Raw genomic sequence first — 20,667 nt, 5'->3', positions numbered from 1 at the left:
GGAGGAGGCTTATGTTTCAAAAAAATTAAAAAAAAAACATTTTAAACTGAAACCAATTATAAAAAACTTAAAAGCAAAAGAAAATGAGGGAAAATATGTGCGCTTGTGAGAGTGAAAAATTCACATCAGTCCTAGGAAACCTAGCTCTCACTCAATGCCTCACTGCGTCTCATAGTGAGATGAGTCCACAGAAGTGTAAGTGTAGGATTAAAGATTCAGTGTCCTTGGCAATGAGAAAATTCTAACTGCAGTAGTGAGATTCTATTCCAGTTCTTCAGATTGCTAAGGAAATCTACATTACGCATTCTGAGCAAGAATACAGCAAATTATTGGCCAAGATGAAAAAAACAAAACAAAACAAAAAACCCTAACTTTTATCCAGGGGTCTGAATAAAGGCACCTGCTTTGCTGGCAAACTGACATGGCATTTCTGTAGGGCATTTTGGAGGTAAGTAGCATTGGCTTTGCCCTTCTATTTATAAACCTCCACCCTAGGAGAACAGTTGGTCACACGTATTGGATGATCGGTGTCTAAGAATCTGTGTAGTTCCTGCCATATGCAGTGCTGTTTAAATAACAACAAACTGGAAGGGACTCAAAATGCTTAACCGCACAGGACTAGGCTGGTGAGCTGGCCTGCCTGCTTGATGCCCACACAGTGACCCTCCACATGCAGACCGGTTCCTTCATATTTGTGCTCAGCTTTACCGACACTGACTCAACAGCGTTGCCTTATCCAATCAGATCTTCTCACAGCCAGAGTGCCTGTGGCAGAGGGGTGGGACGTTTGGGGCGGAGGGTGAGGGGGAACCTGGGTATATCCTGTGCTCGCTGCTGACAAGCCTGATGCTGGACATTCAGTGGGTTGGGAGGTGGAAAACTTCACAGTAATGAGAATATTCCTGGGACAGGACACTGACGGTGTGTCATCAGGATGCCTTTCTCTGGTCCCCACATCCCCTCCCTCTGTTCTCCTCAGTCTGTTCTGTAGCTTTGTGGCAGCATATATAAGCAACTGGCAAATCCACGTAGTTCTTGCCTCTTAACTATTCACTAATCCTTTGGAAAGCAACCAGAGCGAGGCAAACGTCCGTGACTCTGGTAGGAGTTTCCTCTGCGGAAATAACTTAGTTCCTTGGATTTTCAGGTTTGGGCCACCGTTCCTGATACGGGAAGAGAGAACAATTTCCTGGGCCCACCTTCAACAGTGCATTCTCAGCAAGGTTCGGTGCCTCATGAGGAGCGAGATCCCCGCACAGGTCTGTACGCATGCGTGTGTGCCTGGGTGTGCGTGCCTGTGCGTGCGTGCCTGTGCGTGCGTGCCTGGGTGTGCGTGCCTGTGCGTGAGTACGTGGGACTTATATGCAAGGAGTTACCATATTATGGCTTGTGGTGGTTTTTGTTCTTGGTGGGTTTTTTTTTTTTTTTTCTTCTGTGTTTTTGTTTTGGTTTTTCAAGACAGGGTTTCTCTGTGTAGCCTTGACTGTCCTGGACTAATTTTGTAGACCTGGCTGGCTTCGAACTCACAGAGATCTGCCTGCCTCTGCCTCCCAAGTGCTGGGATTAAAGGTGTGCGCCACCACCGCCCGGCTGACATTAGGAGAGACGCTCTTCCCAGGTACCACTGAAATAAAGAGTAGCATTTGGGTTATTATTACTAATTTTTTGTTTTTTATGACTTCCCATAGTTTTCACTAGGGGCTGGCACCTAATAAGTTGTAGCTTACACATCTGCATCAAAATTTAAAGATACTTGATAATTTTTTTTTTCTCCTCTTCTCACCTAACCTTCTCTCTTGAGACAAGGTCTTACTTTGTAGTCCAGGCTGACCTTGAACTTGTGATAAATTTTCTGTCTCAACCTCCCAAAGTTCTGAGGTTACAGGTTACCACACCTGGCTTGAGATAGGATTTTTTTGTTGTTGTTTTTATTTATGTATCTGCTTATTGTGTTTATTTATGCTCGTGTCAGGTCAGAGGACTGCTTTGGGGAACTGGTTCTCTTCCACCATGTGAGTCTGGAAGGTTTGAACTCAGGTTGTCTGGCTTGGCAGCAAGCTCCTTTGCCCAGCCCTTAAGATGTGATTTCTGCTGAAAATTGATGGCTGTTGATTCTGATGTCCATGAGTGAAAATCTAGATAAAACAGTAATTTTGTTTTGAGAAACTGAGTTTAAAAACTCAAGGAAAGCCAGGCATGGTGGTGCATGCCTGTAATCCCAGCACTTGGGGAGACAGAGGCAGGTGGATCTCTGTGAGTTTCAGGCCACTTTGGTCTACAAAGCAAGTCCAGGATAGCCAAGGCTACACAGAGAAACCCTGTCTCATTAAAAAAAACAACAACAAAAAAAAAAAAAAAAAAAAAGACAACAACAACAAGAACAAACTCAAAGAAAAATACTTTCTTGTGTTCACAAAAAAGTTTAAAACTCATTGACTTTCAGCAGCCATAAAACCACTGGTCTACAGCTTCTGCGTCAGGAACCGCCCTGGTGGAGAAGGTATTGGGGTGCTTAGAGTTGTGTCAGTAGTCCGAAGCGCTTGTGTTTAACTGTTTAACAAGAGCCTTCTAGTGGGGTTAAGCCCAACTGTTTTGTAGCTGATCTCTCCCGATGGCTGTTTCTTCCTATTCAAAGGTGGCCCTATACATTTAATTTAGGCTTCATACCAAAAAGGAATTTGCTAGGGACTTTCTCTTTATTTGCCCAAACCTTTCTGTGCAGAGGATTTGTCCACTGTGCTGTGGAGCCTGAATTAGACGCGAGCTCCTCCACAAGTAGGTCAGGCTGGCTAGTAAGAGCAGGAGCTGCCCCCCACCCCAGACCGCACGCTTCTGCCCCCCACCCCAGACCGCGCGTTGCTGCCCCCTACCCCGGACCACGCGCGCTGCCCCCCACCCCAGACTGCGCGCTGCTGCCCCCCACCCCGGACCGCACGCTGCTGCCCCCCACCCCGGACCGCACGCTGCTGCCCCCCACCCCGGACCGCGCGCTGCTGCCCCCCACCCCGGACCGTGCGCGCTGCAGACTGTTGAAAGGGGTTGAAACCACTTTCATGTGGGCATTTATTTCAGCTTGCTCTTCCTTCCCCAGCTGTCCCTGCTCCTTTCCCTGGCATAGGCATATACTTTTGCTCCCGAGTCCTTATAGTCTTCCCGCGTCAAGAACTAATCAAACCGCCAGAGAGGCTAGCAGAACTCACGTGCAGGAAACCTCGGCCTGCCCCTGGATGCTCCTCCTTGTTGGCAAATGTGCAGTTGGGCACGGTGTGCTCTGGGGGTCATGCGCTCAGAATGGGTGCAACGCTCTCAGGGTGGCCATCCTACTTAACCCATACCCCTTTAAAAACATTATCATCATCATCATCACCATCACCATCATCACCATCATCATCATCATCAGTAGTAGTATATGTGTGTGTGCGCGCCTCTTTACCTGTGTGTACGCCACACGCATGCACTCCCTTGGGAGGCCAGAAGGGGGAGTCTGATCCACTTGAGCTGGAGTTCTGGGTTCTTGTGAGCTGCCTCCTGAGGGAGCTGGGAACTCAATCTGGATCCTATTATGCAAGGGCAGCAAGTGCTCTTAATCCCCGGCCCCCAGCCTTATCCTTTCAATACTGTATTGGAGATTGGCTCCACATGGCAGGAATTTGAAAAGAATATATTCAGAGTTCTCAGAACTAAGCTGAAGAGATCAAGCACAGTGAACACATGGCGTCAAAGGCTTGAAATGAATCTGCTTAGCCTAGAATAGAGGACAGGAAAGCGTTCCTTACAAAAACGAACCATTTGCTAGAGAGAATTAATTTGCATGAATTATGGGGGGGTGGGGGAGGAAAGACTTATCACTGAAGAAACATGTTTTTTATGGTCACCATATAAACTTGGGTATGTGAGTACAGCGCTGTGTCTTTATGCCGGGTTAGCTGCCTCCATATAGATGGTGGGATCCGCTTAGTGGATGGCTTCCCTGTGCTGACAGCAAAGCTCAGGCAGTTAGGACTGACAAGGGGAGAGTTTCTTTGTTTCTCCCAGACTGAAAAGGTGCACCATTCTTCTGTGGCCAACCATATGGCTTTGAATCAAAGCCCCTGAAGTTAGCAGGCTTCCAGCCTTTGATTGGGTCTTGTCAAAAACCATAGATTAACCTCACACTGCACACGTATTGTTGGCAAATACATAGGGGTTTTGTTGTTGGTGGTGGTTTTTGTCTTTTGATAACAGTCCAGGAGCTGGGGAATTCCCCGAACATCACTGTCTAGACCAGTGGTTCCTAGTACAGCCTAACACTACAACCCTTTACTACAGTTCCACCCATAAAATTATTTTGTTGCTGCTTCATAACTAGCTTTGCTACTGTTATGAATTGCAATGTAAGTATCTGATATGCAGATGGTCTTCGGTGACCCCTGTGCAAGGGTTGTTCAAGGGTTGAGGACCACTTTCGCTAGTTAGCGTCACATCACTACATTTAAACCCACGGAAACTAGTCCACGAAAAAGAAAATGCCTAAAGACCTCAGAGTATTGGGGGTTCAAAGACATGGAACCCTCACGGTTGTCTCAGGGTGTTTTGGACCTTTTGCTCTTCCAGAGTGCTGGCAATTACTCTTTCCTAGAATTGTAATGCTTTCCTTCTTTTTTTCTTGCCAGGCAGAATCTGACATGTACCTCACCCATGATTTTAAGAGAAGATGTCTGCCATCAGTTTTAATTTAGAAGGAAATTTTATTTTATTTTTGGTCGTAGCCAAGTTCTTGAGCGACAGCTTTAAAAGCCGTATCTCTTCATTTGAATGCAGACTGCATTTGATCTGTTTTTTTGGCAAAAAATATATAACAACCATTCACAAGTATATGTTAATTGCATTTGCCATACTGTGTAACTGTTACTACTGTTCTCTCAAAATTTAAAACGGTCCTCCTACAAAAACCCCCGCACCCATTTAACAGAGTGACAGTACCCTACATGGAACTCCCTCCCCGCTAGCCTCTTGTACCAGTCGCATATGCCAGATTTCCCTCCCCCGCGCCCCCAGCTCTTAGAGTACCTGAGGTGGAGCTAAGGGCCTTGCACACGCTAAAGCTCTCCCAAGCCTAGAAGTAGTTCAGGCTGGAGGCGAGGATGCTGAGCTGCTACCACATAGATTTCCATTGTTCTCCTGTTATCTGGGTGTGAGTGGTTCTGGGGTCCGACCCAGAGCCTCTTTAGAATGTGCTCTGCCACCAAACGCCATATTCCCATCCCACTCCTCCATTTTTAAGCCTGGGTGAAACTGAGTTATGGGCAGCCCCAGCGTTTCGTTTATCCATGTATCTGTTATCAGGACGCGGGGCGCCCCATCGTTTGGCTACAGGGAACAATGTTGTTGTGGCCATGAGTGCAAACATCTCTTGACGTCCCCCGGATGAGATGGCAGCTGTAGGTACAACCTTGTGAGGCGCTCGGCGTCGTTTTCCACAGCACCATTTCACATGCTTGCCAACCGTGCGCGTGGGTCGCAATTTCTTCACTTCCTCCCCAACACGTACTCCTCTCCCCTTTTAAAATTAGAATACGGATAGAAATATAGCTGCTCTGGTGGGTTTGAACGACAGCTCTTTGTGGGCTCCGTTCATTGGTTCGTATTTCCTACCTACAAATGGTAGCAACCGTCTTCTAGGATGCTCTTATTATCAGCATGTGTTTGGAGAAGCATGTATTCAGATCATCTGGCCGTTTTTGAATCAGGTCATTTGTCCCACTGACTTTTTTTTTTTTTTTTAGGACCCTATGTTGAAGTTTGTTTTTAAACTCTATTTTCTTTGCAGTATTGGAGTCTCTACCTCCCTTCCACCAACCCCTTAACCCTGAGTGTAAGAAAGAATATTAGCGGGGAGCGGGGACGCAGACCCCTTTACCTCTCCCGAATATTTAGGGTCAGTTGTGTGCTTTTGGGGGCAACGCCAGTCTCTGTCAACAGCAAATGCAGCAAGCGGTCTCCTAGTCACTGCGTTGAAACATTTCTCTGTCCACCACACTGTCAGACTCTGGTCTCTCCAAACTGCTTACACAGTCTCACATGCCACCACCGCATGCCACACAATAGATCAAGCATGGCATTAGATCACTATATAAAAAGACTGGATCTTAAAAGCAATGAAGCCTTAGTAGCTCTCCATTTTAAATACCAGATATCAAGAGAATATTCAAAATACTACAAAGGAAACTGCTTGTACCTTTGATTAATTTATGTGTCACAGTGTGTTGCTAGCACAGGGACTTGTGATAAATGGTTGTTTCTGGTTTTGTCATGGCAGGACCTGAGGACTCTGTTCTCCATCCGGGTTGTGGGACTCTCCTTAGCCTGCAGCTACCTATCTCCACAGGACAGCCGGCCCCTCTGTCACTGGGCAGTTGACAGGTAAGGAAGAGATGGCTCCGACTCTTACTGAGCTAGGCTTGCCAAAGAAGACTACCAGCTACTTTGTTGGGTCCTTAGACACATGTTGCTCCCCCCCCCTTTTTTTTTTACCCCATGCGCAAGAATGGCCGCTGAAAGATAGGGAGCAGTGAGAGTAACCAGAGAGAGCGCCTTACTCGGACGTACACAGCTGGTGACTGGAGAAGCCTGGGTTTGTACCCAGACTGGTCTCGCTGATGTTACCCATCATGTGGTTAGGTCTCGCCACAGACCCAGTCGCAATGAGTGTCCCCTCTGAGGTGGGTGAGAATAGTAGCACATGGACCATCAGTCCTAAACTCTGGCCAGGGGATAAAGCCGCTGTGCCTCTGACTTCATGATGCTCCTATGTCCTTTCAATAGCTTGTCACAGTGCAGCCTTGTGTAGACCTCTTCGGGGCTGGCACAGTGTCCATGGGTGATTTTGTTCTCTGCATTAGTGATCTGATACGTTTGTCCATGTTTTCACAGAGTCCATTCTGCAGTAAGGTTCTCTGGTCTCAGCTGGGTTTAGAATGTAGAGGTAGACCAGAAGGCTCCCCATAATACCCCATTTACCCTATTTCTCAGACCATAAGATGCACTGTTCCCCTCAAAAGTGGGGGGGAGTTAGGGGCGGCCTTATGGTCCGATTGCTGTTTTTACTGTTTTTGTTGTTTTACTGCTATAAAAACTGGGTGTGTCTTATGGTCAGGTGCATCTTATAGTCAAAAAAAAAAAAAAAAAAAATCAAAAAACAAAAAACGGTATATACCCTCCTTAGCTGGTAAGTCTGACAGGACATGCTTTGGTCTGACAGGAAAAAGAATTCCTGGGGTCCCTGTGGCATTCAGTGTTGGAGATGACAGTTCCTCAACATGGGCTCCACAGGCTGGAACCAGCCTATAGCCAGTAGTAACCAGTTCATGACAGGAATTTAAGGGGAAGCACCTAAGTACATAAAAGCAGTAGGGACAACGTAATGCAAAATATATTGAAAATATAGGATGGAAGCTGTCCTTGGTATGTGTGCAGTCTCATCCTACCTTGTGTCCTCTGTGAGTCCAGAACCTTCTATTGCATCATCTTGATGACAGTCTTGTCACAAATCCTAAACAATATTTTGGTGTGAACTTGGCCACTGCTTGTGTCTACTGTTCTTGATTCAGGGCAAACTATCCTGCCCTCCACTTCCTTCCTTCATTTCTCCTTTTTCTGAACTGAGTGGAGGCATCGTTCTACTCACTGAGATTTTTCTATACATTGCGGGGTATGGGGGTGGGGCTTCGGAAGACTGTGGGGTTCACAGAGGTTCCTTCTGCATTGTTGCGAATGAGGATGTTAGTTCTCCTAGGCCGTCATTGGTCTCAGCTTTTCCTGTGAGATGCTCATTTGGGTGTTTGTCTGACTCCGTGGTGCTGTGACCAAGTACCTGACAGGAGCACCTTCAGGGAAGGGAAGATTTAATCTGTCTTGTGGTTTCAGTCCATATGGCCAGCCCTGTTTCTGGGGCCTCTGGTGAGGCTGAACGTCACATACTGGAGAAGCTTCTTTACCTCACATTTGCCAGGATACAGAGAGAGAGAGAGAGAGAGAGAGAGAGAGAGAGAGAGAGAGAGAGAGAGAGAGAGAGAGAGAGAACACTCCAGCTAAGCTTCCCCTTTAAAGAATCCAGTGATGTGAGTCTGTGGGAGATGTTTCATAGTCAAACTGAGGAGGTATCTGGGCATTCAGTGGGACAGCTAGAAGGCCTTAGCGCTCCCACCTCCTCAGAGTAGCGGTAGAGTGCAGTAAGAGGTAGGCAGAGCTAAGGCCTTCCACACACTTAGGAACCTTCCGTGTGGCTTGTAGTCATTTCAGGGTGTTTTCGTTTGAGACATTCTGCCAGGGAGGAGGGACAAAGTCGACTGCTGAGCCCCGAGAGCTGTGGGAAGGGAACTCTGTTTTCTGACAGGTTTCCTCATTCTCTCCTCAGGGCTCTGCACCTCAGGAGGCCAGGAGGCCCTCCTCATGTCAAGCTGGCGGTGGAGTGGGATAGTTCTGTCACAGAGCGGTGAGTTAGTGGAATTTTACTCCTGCAGAGCTTGGCTAGGACATGCCTCTGCCCACAAACCTTTCCTGGACCCAGTTAGAGTTTCCTCTAGTTAGAGTGTAAGGTCACACACACACACACACACACACACCTCAATATATAATGGCCCCTGTTCCTCTGTGAGAACTTAGAACTGTCTGTGTAAATAGCCACTATGAGGGCATGGTGATCGTGGCGGGGGCCAGTGGGGGTGTTAGGAATAGTACCTGCTCGAGTAGCCCTCAGTCTGGGCCAGTCCCTGCTTGGAGCACTCATTTCCCGCGAGCCGTTGGCTTCATCTTCTCCAGACCCTTTGTGGGAGGACTACAAGATTATCAGTACCACTGCCCAGAGGCTGAGGCTGAGATGCACAGAGGCTAAGCAATGCCCAAGTCACGTGGCTCGCACACAGGGCTGGAGTTTGAACCCAGGCTGGCTGGCTTGAATGTAGGTTCATCACTCTCCTCGGCTGCCTCTCCAAGAGGACATGTTTCAATCCATCACGTTCTCATTCATCTCTTGTCAGGTGTTAAGGCTGGTGCTAGGTTGGGTAAGCCTAGGACTTGATTCTTTAAGGAGCTGGTCAAGAAGAGAGATGATTCCCTAAGAGGGGGTAAAGGAGGCTTTAAGAACTCCCAGGAAGGGTAGCTTTGCCTGTCCGAGGCCCTGCCCAGGTTTTCTGTATGGAGACAGTTAGATTCTTCTGGGAGGCAGAGCTCTGAATGCTGTACCTTCTCCCTCCATCCAGACTGTTTGGGAGCGTCCAGGAGGAACGGGTCCAGGATGCGGACAGTGTGTGGCAGCAGCAGCAGGCACACCAGCAGCCCAGCTGTACACTGGATGAGTGTTTCCAGTCTTACACCAAGGAGGAGCAGGTCCCACCCTGGATTCCACTCCCTGGCGGGGGGGGGGGGGGGGGCTGGCTGTCTTGTGGTTGTGCGGTGTGGGGACCTCACAGTCCTGATGGCTTCCTTTCCAGCTGGCCCAGGATGATGCCTGGAAGTGCCCTCACTGCCAGGTCCTCCAGCAGGGCGTGGTGAAGCTGAGTTTATGGACCCTGCCTGATATCCTGATCATCCACCTGAAACGGTTCTGCCAGGTGGGGGAGAGAAGGAACAAGCTCTCCACACTGGTGAAGTTCCCGCTGTCTGGACTCAACATGGCTCCCCATGTAGCACGGAGGAGCACCAACTCCAAGGCAGGACCAGGCCCCTGGTCTTCCTGGAAGCAGCCAATCTGTCTTCCCACCACCTACCCGCTGGACTTCCTCTATGACTTGTACGCTGTCTGCAACCACCATGGCAGTCTGCAAGGTGGGCATTACACAGGTGAGCCTTGCCGTGCCTCTCTGTGGGCACCAGCTGTTGCCATATGACTTGGCTGTAGCCAGAGCCTCAAGATGTCCCCAGAATTGGTACTTCTTGAAGGCCAGCCCTTTCCCCGTTCACTGTGATGGGTTTGTCACCCACTGCACACAGGGCAAAAAATGACAGTACCTAGTCCTCTGGGAAGCTGGTGTTGACTTACGCAGATAGTTGCACTGCGATGCTAGTAACTACTTGTATTTTCAGGCATGTCAAGTATGCGAGGGCAAGCGCCAGAACCAAGACGCGATGCTTGCCTTCAATTATGATTCAAAACAGAGAGTCTTACCGGATTTGGCACCCCTTTATTCTGTGGGGTGCTTTTAGTTACTATTCATCTGGCTAATTTAGAAGCAGTAGACAGAGAAACAAACTTTCAGGCAGTGCTCACAGTGACTTAAAGCTTTCCCTGTAAGTATCCTTAGATATAGCGTGACTGGCCAATTCTTGACCATTCCTTCTGTCCCATCTTGGTGACCACACACGAAAGGCTGTAGGAGAGCTGTTGGCGGCAGTACTTCTGTGTCAGGTGGTGGCTGGTCCCTGTGAGCCTCCTGAGTGGCTTGGGATGTGCTCGCTAATGGCACACTGCTAGTACAGTGCCCTCAGAGAAACAAAGGCCTTGTGAGTGAGCAGAGAAAAACAGGGGCGGGGTGTGGCCAGTCACATGAAGGCTATGATGGGCACCGGGTTACTCTTGCGGTGCTCTGCTGTGCTACCAGACCGCTCTTCGTGGCTGTCCTGCACTAGGTGAGAAGGGTTACCCGTTCAGCCTGGAGGGCACTGTCCATTCAGATCCCCAGTCTTTTTCCTCTAGGATAAAAATAGCTCAGCACAAATCCCTAGAAACCTATGTGTATAGGCATCTCAGGAAGCATCTTCCCTGCTGTTTTGACATGAGATTTAAAAAAAATACAAGTACGGTTAGAAATTTAAATATATCTGTTGTCCCCTTCCCTTTTGTCTCTCCAACACTTCTCATGTGCCCCCCCCCCACACACCTTGTTCTCTCAAATTCATGGCCTCTTTTTCCTTAATTGTGTATGTGTACACATACATATATTCCTAAACATGCACTACAGCCTGGTGAGTCTGTATAATGTTATGTATATACATGGCCTCAGGCCTGACCACTTGGTATTAGTAACCAACTGGGGAGGGGGCAGTTCTTCCCTGGGAAAGGCTGTTTCTTCCTTACTTGCTTCTAGTTCTTTGCCTAGGGTTGGGGCCCTATGAAACTCCCTCCCTCCACGTTAGCGTGTCTATTGGATGGTGTCCTTGTTCAGGCAGCCATGTGGATGAGACTCCATGGACGAAGCTTCTCTGACATTTCGAGGAGACACAATCTCACAGCCAACTTCCTTTTCCTCTGGCTCTTACAGTCTTCCCACCCCCTTCTTCCTCCACGTTCCCAGCCTTAGGTGCAGGAGTTGCACTGTAGATGTGTCAGTTGGGGCTGGATAGCCCCGTGGTCACTTCTTCTCAGCAACTTGATCTGCTGTGGTTGTGAGTCCTGGTCTTTGTCTACTTCAAAGAGAAGATTCTTTGGTGAAGGGTAGAGCCACACTTACCTATGGGTCTAAGAACAGATAATTAGAGTGCAGTTAGGAATTCTGCTGGTTTAGTCAAGTGACAGGGATAGGTGCTCCATACTAGGTACCATAGAAAATCACCAGCTTCTTCATTTAGGGGAGCATGCCTTCTCGTAGTTTCCTAAGAGAGGGCAATGAAAGTGTGACATTTGAGTCACCATGTGTCTTAAAATGCTTTTCCTGCCTGGTTGGGTCGAGCGTTCTTCTAGGTCGATAGTTGCCGCCCACAGTCTTTGGGTGGGGATGCTCCATGGGATCCGGGCAAGGAAGAGTCTCTGGCTTTGGGGCTGGGACCAACCAGTTTGCTTCCCTTTGTCTGGGGTCTGGTTTTCTCTCTGGAGGCATTCAGGCCTTTATCACTCATGCCCTCCTCTTCTGTGTGGGTCTTTTCATCCACCAGGATTCAGGTGGCACTGTGCTTGCACTTTAGTTCTTTGTATTTATTTTTAAAAATTAAAAAAAAAATTAACAACTGACAATATAGAGACCCTTAAACACACTAACACACTACAGTATCTACAATGAAGAAAATTTTGTTTCTCTGTTGTGGAGGAGGTTGCAAGGGTGTAGGGCAGGTATGAGGGGAGGGGGGAGATGAGTGAGACTGGGGTACATGATGCGAAATTCACAAAGAACCAGTAAAAAGTTGAGGGAAAGAGAGAGAGGGGTGGGGGGAGGGGGGAGAGAGAAACCCTTAAGCTTCACTCTCTCATTTTTAAACACAAGAGTTGAATATTTTATATATAAATCTGTAGCTGGATTTTTTTTTTTTTTCATTTTGTAATCTACCTTAGAGGTTACCACACTGGTACTTGGAGGATCAGGACACATTCCGCTCAATCTTTTGCTTGGCAGTATTGCTGCTGCAACCTTTGACGTGTGTCATTTCCTCCAGGACAAGCTTTTGATAGGGTGAACTTTCTGGATGGAGATAGCTAGCGCGCACATCAAAACCAGGGCTTCGAGCATGCGAGGCAAGCACCCTGCCATTGAGTGAGACCCCCATCCCTGGATCTGCATTTTTGACAAATGTTGTAACACTGCCCTGTAGAAGGGCTTGTAGGAATTTGCTTTCCTACCAGCAGCAAGGGAGTGTTTGCTTCCCTGTAAGAGAGCTTGCCACAGCCTGTGTGGAAAACCTCTGGGGTTTTGCCAGTCTAGTGGTGTGTGTGTGTGTGTGTGTGTGTGTGTGTGTGTGTGTGTGTGTCATCTCAGCTCTGCCCTCTTCCATGTTGAAGAGCCCTGGCTGCCTAGTCTGTTAATGTCCTGCCCGTGTCCTTGACTGTTTGCCACATGGCTGTTATTAGCAGTTTCTTTGTAGCAGCTGTCCCAACAGTGCCTGAGGTCACTTGTCTTGGGGAAGGCTTACATTTTGTTAGTCCAGATAGCCAAAGGGTTTATTATTCCTTTTATGACTTCTGGGTTTTGAGGTGTGGCCGGAAAGCCCCTTCACTGTGAGGCTATAAAGTTTTTTTTTTTTCCCCTGTATTATCTCTCAGCGCTTTTGTTTGAGGTTTTAGATATTTCACATTTAAGTCTGTGGTCTAGAGTTTCTAGATGTGCCCCACCATGTACCGGTTGCTAGGAGACCATCACTAATTGAAAGGTCCCTTTAATTCCACGATGCTACATTTCTATGTTTGGTTCTATTTCTGGACTTTGACTTTTTTTTCTCCTCTCATCACCCCAAAGTCCCAACCTGTGGATGCTTCCTTGGCCTCCCTCATGACTGACCCCTTCCTCACCCCCCGAGCCTCTTAAGAGGCTGCAGCCATCACGCAGGTCATGATCATGCACAAAGACACTTTGGAGAGTCCAGAAGTTTTAGGAACCATTTTACTGGGTCACGGTGGCCAGCTCCAGGTCATGAGCAGAGGAGTAAAAGCATCACCCCAAATGGCTGTTCTATAGGGGCTGGTAGAAAAGAGCAGCAGTGCAAGCGAGAATTTCAGTCGGAGGCGGTTTCTGAGCCTCCGGTTAAAGTTCACACTGGGTATTGACAAAGTGTTCTAGACATATTTTAAGAGTACCATAACTATGAAAGGCTGGGGTGTGGGTGTGGCAAGAGTGAAACGAAGACTAAAGGTGTGTACTGGGGTGTTGAGCTGGGATGAATGCAACTATCAGCAAACTAGGGCCTATGGGACCTGTCCAGCCCAGGCCTGGGTTCGTGTAATCCGCAGTATTAAAAAGTTGTGTTTCTTTTCTTTTTAAACAACATTTTAAAGGTGGCAGCAAGAATAGTAAGGACATAGATGTAGCCACATGTGTCCTGTAAGGCATGGGGTATTTGCTGATCTGGCCAATCACGGAAAGTTAGCCAACTTCAGAACCAGTGGTTCTGGGTGCTGTGCACCGAGCTTGGAGCGCCAGGCGCAGGGTGTTTGTAGCTGGCTAGAGGGGGTCGGAATCCTGCCCATCTTCCCGTAAACTCTGGGCTCCAGTCCTTAAATAGGGAAAGGCAGGCCAGAGTCCCAGCCAGGAGACTCGTTCTCTCTTCCATGGCCATTTAGAGATGTGCACTTTGACATGTCTCAGAATAATTGGGTGAGCAGTGGGTGACGCTATTCGCTGCCCTTGGTAACACATGAGGCCCTGGGTTAGGGGAGATGGTACCAGATGAGATCATAGTGTGAGCACTCACTTTCCAGTGAGCATTCCTGAATAAGATCCCACTAGCTGGGAGACTGCTGTCTTTTTCTGGTTTCACAGAAATCAGTTCTAGCTAAAAATGGACATTTTTTTTTTTGTCGTCCTCCTTTAAGCATGTCCATTTTTTTTTTTTTATGAGCTCTGCCAGTAGGGAGCAGCTTCCTGCCATGGGCTCTAAGCATTGAACTTGGGTTTTGAACCTTTACAGCCTATTGCCGGAACTCCCTTGACGGCCAGTGGTACAGCTATGATGACAGCACAGTGGAGCCCCTGCGAGAGGATGAGGTCAACACCAGGGGAGCTTACATCCTGTTCTATCAGAAGCGGAACAGTATCCCTCCCTGGTCAGCTAGCAGCTCCATGAGAGGTGTGTGCCGTAGCCCAGGAGGGGATGGGTTCAGAGGTCACGTTAAGAATTGAGATGTTCTGGGCCAGTGAGACGGCTTGGTTGTAAGGATGCGCGCCACCATTTTTAGCAACTTGAGTTTGATCCTTGGAACCTCTTCCTGCAAGTTTTCTTGGACCTCCACACATGTGCTATTGGGGCATGAGTGTACACACAGACACACACACAGACATACGTGCTCACACACATGTGCATGCGTATACACACACACACACACACACACACACACACACACTAGGTAGTTTGGCTATTGGGGCATGAGTGTACACACACACACACACACACACACACAGAGGGTATTTTTGTTTTTGAAGGAATTGGGGTGCTTATTTGAGCACCCAGGAAGGTAGAGAAGAACCTCCATCTGCCAGTGTGAAAATAGGAGCTCTCTATTCCCCCAGTAGTTGCCCTTATCAAGAAATGAGAAAAGAATATACATATTTTTTTTAACATAAGGCAGCTTGGGAAGAGAATATATATATTTTTTAACATAAGGCAGCTGATGCGTGTTGTGGGAGTGTCATATCAAGCCACATGGGATTAGGAGTGTACCATGTAAACCTGTGTTAAGATCGTTAGGAAGGGGGAGGCAGGTCAAAGCACGGGGCCTGTGTAGTGGCTCCCCAGTAATTGATTTATAAACCCTCCAGTTGTTTGGACGTACTGAGGAGAAATGTGTAATGCTTTTATGTGACTTGTCCCACACTGCCAAACAGACATGCTTAATTTTGGGACAGAAGAGCATCACAGAAATTCATCAGGGCTGGAGAGATGGCCCCATGGGCAAGAGCTCTTGTCGTATAAGCATTGAGGATTGTTTTTTTTTTTTTAAACAAAGAAAGAAAGCCAGGCGTGCCTATGTACTGTTCCTCAGATCCCAGCACTGTGCATAGCAGAGAGAGAAGGCAGCCTAGCTCCAGGTTCACTAGTTCACTCTCCTCTCCTCTGGAGGAGGGTGATGGACCAGGGTACCAATGGCTTCCCGTGGCCTCTGTGAGTTTTTAGATACTCACACCTACATCGATATAGATAAATAATATACATACATATTTCACACAACACTTTCACTTTCATATGTTCTTATACTTTCCCTCTATCTCTGCCCCTTTCCTCTTTCCCTCCTTGTTTTCACACACACACGCACACGCACACGCACACGCACACACACACACACACACTTTTTTTTCCTAATCATTATTGGAAAACAGCCAGAGAAAGTCAAGAGTTCTCCAGGTTTGAATCAAAGCTAACGCAAGCCCACCTTTCATATATAGAAGGAAATAAAGAGGAATAAAACACTTAGATCCAGGCACGGCGACTCATGCCTGCCTATAGTCTCATCACAGCGGAAGCTGAGACAAATGGATCCTGATTCTGGACCAGCCTGGGCTACTCAGTAAGACCTTCAATCATAGGCAGCTTAATAATAATAGACCTATTAGGGACGACCAGAGGGGAGGTATTCTTAAATCCCATCACGAAGATTTGGCTCCCTTGGATGTGGGGTGTGTTCAGTGTATGCTGTTCTACAGGATATGGTGCCGTGGGACCTGAAGATAAATGTTAGCACTCCAGCTATGGCTTTTGCTATGACTACTAAAAATCCTAGAAATCTGGCTCTGGGAAAATAATCTCATTTAGGAAGCCAGAATTGGAAGCAAATAATTTCATGGAAAACATTTGAATGCACCAAGGAGCCATCTTTCCTGTGCTCATTAAATTCCATGTTTCCGAGGATATCCCATTGCAGGCTTCCAAACACCATGGGTCCGAGGATGTCCCATTGCAGGCTTCCAAACACCATGGTTCTGAGGATGTCCCGTTGCAGGCTTCCAAACACCATGGTTCCGAGGATGTCCCTTTGCAGGCTTCCAAACACCATGGTTCCGAGGATGTCCCGTTGCAGGCTTCCAAACCCCATGGTTCTGAGGATGTCCCATTGCAGGCTTCTCCTCTGGCCATTCACCTTTGATTCTATAGTTCCCCTCTGGTTCTATTAGTCCAGGGCTGAGAGGTAGAGCTCATCCTGGGAGTCTTGGGAGGGTGTGAGAACCCGGTGGTGGAGCAGTTCTCTGCCCCTACCTGTGGGCTCCTTGGGGATGTGCCAGGTCCAGCTTTCTCCTCCGTTTCTTCTGCAGGCTCCACCAGCTCCTCCTTGTCTGATCATTGGCTCATGAGACTTGGGAACCACAACAGCAGCACGAGGGGAAGCTTGCTGTCCTGGAGCTCTGCCCCCTGCCCCTCCGTGGCCCGGGTACCCGACTCTCCTGTCTTCATCAACGGTGTCTGCCACCAGGACAAGGGTACGTGGTTAGATCGACTGTCCTCTTTTCACCCTGCCCTTCTTCATTTTGAAAATGTTGGCTCCTCACAGCCATGAACAGAAAGAGCCATGTCATCTCTTGGGTCTTTCTAACACTCACCAGCCTCTCCATCCATCCATGATCTGCATCCACGGGCACAGTGGTCCCTCTCGATCCACAAGTCGTACATCAGTGTCAACCAACCATGCACGGGCAATAGAAAAAATATTTGACTTGTACTAAGCACGTACAGACATTCCCTAACCATAGCAACCACGTCTATAATATACTCTATCAGTTATTATAGGCAGTTGAGTGGTTATTTACAGCATACCGGAATGTACAGGAGTATAAAACACACAGGAGGGTGTGTGTCAGTCACATGCAGATACTATATTTTCTATAAGGCATTTGAGCATCTTCAGGAGCTGGTCTCCATGGACTCTGAGGAACCACTCTGCATCCATTTTCTGTTCCCACAGAGCTTAATACCTCATGGAGCAGGTAAGTAAACTAACTCAGCAAAGCAGTTTAAGTCAGGGACAAAGGAAAAGAGACAAAAAGTCAGGGAAGGGGATAGCACAGGCTGGGGAGATCTAGAGAGCTCTGTGTGGTATGGTAGGGGGCTGACACTGAGCAGGGACAGGGGACTCATGCTCATGCAGAAGGCTGGGAATACGTTCATCGCAGGTGCTGCGAAAGATGAGCCTGGGATGACATGAGGAGAAGAGACCACAGCTTAGAGCAGAGTGAGGAGGAGCGGGTGATGGGAGGTGCATGGGGCAGGGAGAGTCAGGAGGGGGGTGATGGGAGGTGCATGGGGCAGAGTGAAGAGGAGGGGGTGATGGGAGGTACATGGGGCAGAGAGAGTCAGGGAGGGGGTGATGGAAGGTGCATGGGCAGAGTGAGAAGGAGGAGGAGGGGGTGATGGGAGGTGCATGGGGCAGAGAGAGTCAGGAGGGGGTGATAGGACGTGCATGGGGCAGAGCAAGTGAGGAGGGGGGGAGGGGAGGTGCATGGGGCAGAGTGAGTCAGGAGGGGGTGATGGGAGGTGCATGGGGCAGAGTGAGTCAGGAGGGGGTGATGGGAGGTGCATGGGGCAGAGAGAGTCAGGAGGGAGTGATAGGACTTGCATGGGGCAGAGTGAGGAGGAGGGGGTGATGGGAGGTGCATGGGACAGAGTGAGGAGGAGGGGGTGGTGGGAGGTGCATGGGGCAGAGTGAGGAGGAGGGGCTGATGGGAGGTGCATGGGGCAGAGTGAGGAGGAGGGGCTGATGGGAGGTGCATGGGGCAGAGTGAGGAGGAGGGGGTGATGGGAGGTGCATGGGGCAGAGAGAGTCAGGAGGGGCTGATGGGAGGTGCATGGGGCAGAGTGAGGAGGAGGGGCTGATGGGAGGTGCATGGGGCAGAGTGAGGAGGAGGGGGTGATGGGAGGTGCATGGGGCAGAGAGAGTCAGGAGGGGGTGATGGGAGGTGCATGGGGCAGAGTGAGGAGGAGGGGCTGATGGGAGGTGCATGGGGCAGAGTGAGGAGGAGGGGGTGATGGGAGGTGCATGGGGCAGAGTGAGGAGGAGGGGGTGATGGGAGGTGCATGGGGCAGCTTATGATGTGCCAGTTGGACTTTAAATGCTGTGGATAGTGAGGGAGAGTTGGAACGGGGCAGTAATCAATATGGTTTATATGTTACTGTTCTCTATCTTTATTTTTATTTTATGTGTATGAGTGTCTTGCCTGCATGATTGTGCATCACATGTGTGCAGTGCCCTTACACTGGAAGAGGGTGTCAGACCCCCTGGGACTAGATTTACACACAGTCGTGAGGTGGGTACCACCTAGGTCTTGTAGAAGAGCAACCAGTGCTTTTAACCACTGAACCATCTCTCAAGCCCCTGGGGTGGGTGTGTGTGTGTGTGTGTGTGTGTGTGTCCATTCATATATTTTATTATATATTTATTATGAATTTATTTGATAATATATAATTTATCTATTTTATATATTAAATATAACATGTATAATTATAAATTTATTATACTATATATTATGTATTGTGTATTATATATTATGTCTAATATATAATTGTCATGCATTTGAATGTTTTAAATGCATGAGCACAATGGAGGTCAGAAGGGGTCATCAGCTTCCCTGGAACTTGAGTTGTAGAATGTTCTAATCTAATGCCAGGACTGTGTGGGTCCTGGGAATCAAACCTACATCCTCTGGATGAACAGCAACTGTTCTTATCTGCTGAGCCCTCTCTCCAGGCCCCCTCGTTTATAAAGTCTACTTTATCTACTGCATGAAGAATCGTTCCTCAGGGGCGTGTGTGTGTGTGTGTGTGTGTGTTTGTGTGTGTGTGTGTGTGTGTGTGCGCGCGCGTGTGTGTCAGACCTAAGGCCAGTTGGGAGACTGTCTTATGGTTGTAAAGTTTGGACAGCTGTGTTGAGGAAGAGATGGTCAGACTGGATGAACTAACAGAACTTGCTGGTGTTGGGTGAAGCATGTGAAAGCAGGAAAATGACCCAGGATGCCGTGCCTTTGTTTAAGGTCTAACTAACAAGGGATGGGATAAAGTTGGTGGGATGGGAAAGAGTTGGGGAGGAGCAGGGTCAGTTTTGGAAGGAGCCACATAAGTTAGGGCAGGTAGAGACGCTGGCAAGGCTTTCATAGCCATGAGATTCTCGGGGACTAAAGATAGAGACTTGAGAGTCACTAGCACAGACAGAAGTGAAAGCTACTGGCCGTCTGAGCTCCTCACAGAGATTATGAAGACGGGAAGGAGTGGAGACTGGTCGCTGTAATGTGTGGAGAAAGAGCAGGTGCTGGAAAGCATCTTTCAGAAGGAAAGGGTCAACTGCATTCAGGACTAAGGGAGGCTGGAGGGCCACCAGTGACTTCCCGGGAGTCTCTGTGGGTGGGAGGGAATAGAAGCCCAGCTGAGGTGCAAGAAATGAGGGGACATGCACACACCATCATGCAGTGTGGTGAAAGAGCAGTCTGCACCGGAAGCCAGGCTCAGGGCAGTTCCTGTTTCCCTTTGGTGAAAGAGCTAACAGAGCATGCTCACATTTAGCTGACCTCATCCAATAGAGAAACTGCAGGGCAGCATCGGTCTAGAGACAAATACTCAAACAGGAACTCAGTGCATAGAGGTCTGTCTCTCTCTCTGTCTCTCTGTCTCTGTCTCTCTCCCCCCGCCCCCTCTCTCTCTCTCTCTCTCTCTCTCTCTGTGTGTGTGTGTGTGTATGTGTATCCTCAGACAGGGAAACGTGCTCAAATAATTAAATTTTCAGTTGGACAGTTAAATTCCAGCACTAAGGAGACAGAGGCAGGTGGATCTCTGTGAGTACAAGGCCAAACTGGTCTACATAGTGAGTTCCAGGACACCAGGGCTACATAGAGAGACCCTGTATCAGAAAACCAAACCAAATAAATAAATTTGTGTGTGTGTGTGTGTGTGTATAATTTTTTTAGTTCCTAATTTACTTTTTACCATAAAATCTTAAGAGAAATGTTATACAAATACAAATATCACATATATAAAAACACTAAGCTAACATTTATGATTGTGGTATCAATATATGTACTGGTAATACACTTTAACATATATAAGCACATTCATTAGAAGTACATATTATATAAAACATAGATATTTTTACTCTACTAATCTACTACTAATAAATATGTACACTAACTATACATCTGGCGAGTTAGCATAAAGTGAACATATTCCTGTGCCAGACTAAGAAGTAGAGCGTTCTGTGTTGAAGGTGTGGCTCAGTGACAGTGACTTGCCTACCATGCCCAGGCCCTGGGTTCGTGCCCAGCACCAAGGAAGGAAGGAAGGAAATAAAAGAACGAA

At 48.1% G+C, this 20,667-nt stretch overlaps 1 protein-coding gene across 2 annotated transcripts in view; it reads left to right on the top strand.

Annotated features, from left to right (window-relative positions):
* Usp43 (ubiquitin specific peptidase 43) overlaps window positions 1-20,667 on the top strand; it is a 67,040-nt gene that overhangs the window by 35,302 nt on the left and 11,071 nt on the right. Inside the window, exons 8-14 of one of the 2 annotated variants that reach the window (XM_051167880.1) lie at window positions 1,148-1,259; window positions 6,299-6,402; window positions 8,396-8,473; window positions 9,240-9,366; window positions 9,471-9,804; window positions 14,308-14,466; window positions 16,644-16,808. In XM_051167880.1, the coding sequence (XP_051023837.1) occupies window positions 1,148-1,259; window positions 6,299-6,402; window positions 8,396-8,473; window positions 9,240-9,366; window positions 9,471-9,804; window positions 14,308-14,466; window positions 16,644-16,808 (1,079 nt within the window). Of the gene's footprint in view, window positions 1-1,147; window positions 1,260-6,298; window positions 6,403-8,395; window positions 8,474-9,239; window positions 9,367-9,470; window positions 9,820-14,307; window positions 14,467-16,643; window positions 16,809-20,667 lie in introns of both variants that reach the window. The other variant, XM_051167879.1, reaches the window with a different exon arrangement.

Source organism: Acomys russatus, chromosome 25, assembly GCF_903995435.1.
Source record: "Acomys russatus chromosome 25, mAcoRus1.1, whole genome shotgun sequence".
Lineage (NCBI taxonomy): Eukaryota > Metazoa > Chordata > Mammalia > Rodentia > Muridae > Acomys > Acomys russatus.
Note: the sequence above shows the minus strand (reverse complement) of the source record. Positions and strands in the feature narration are given on the sequence as shown.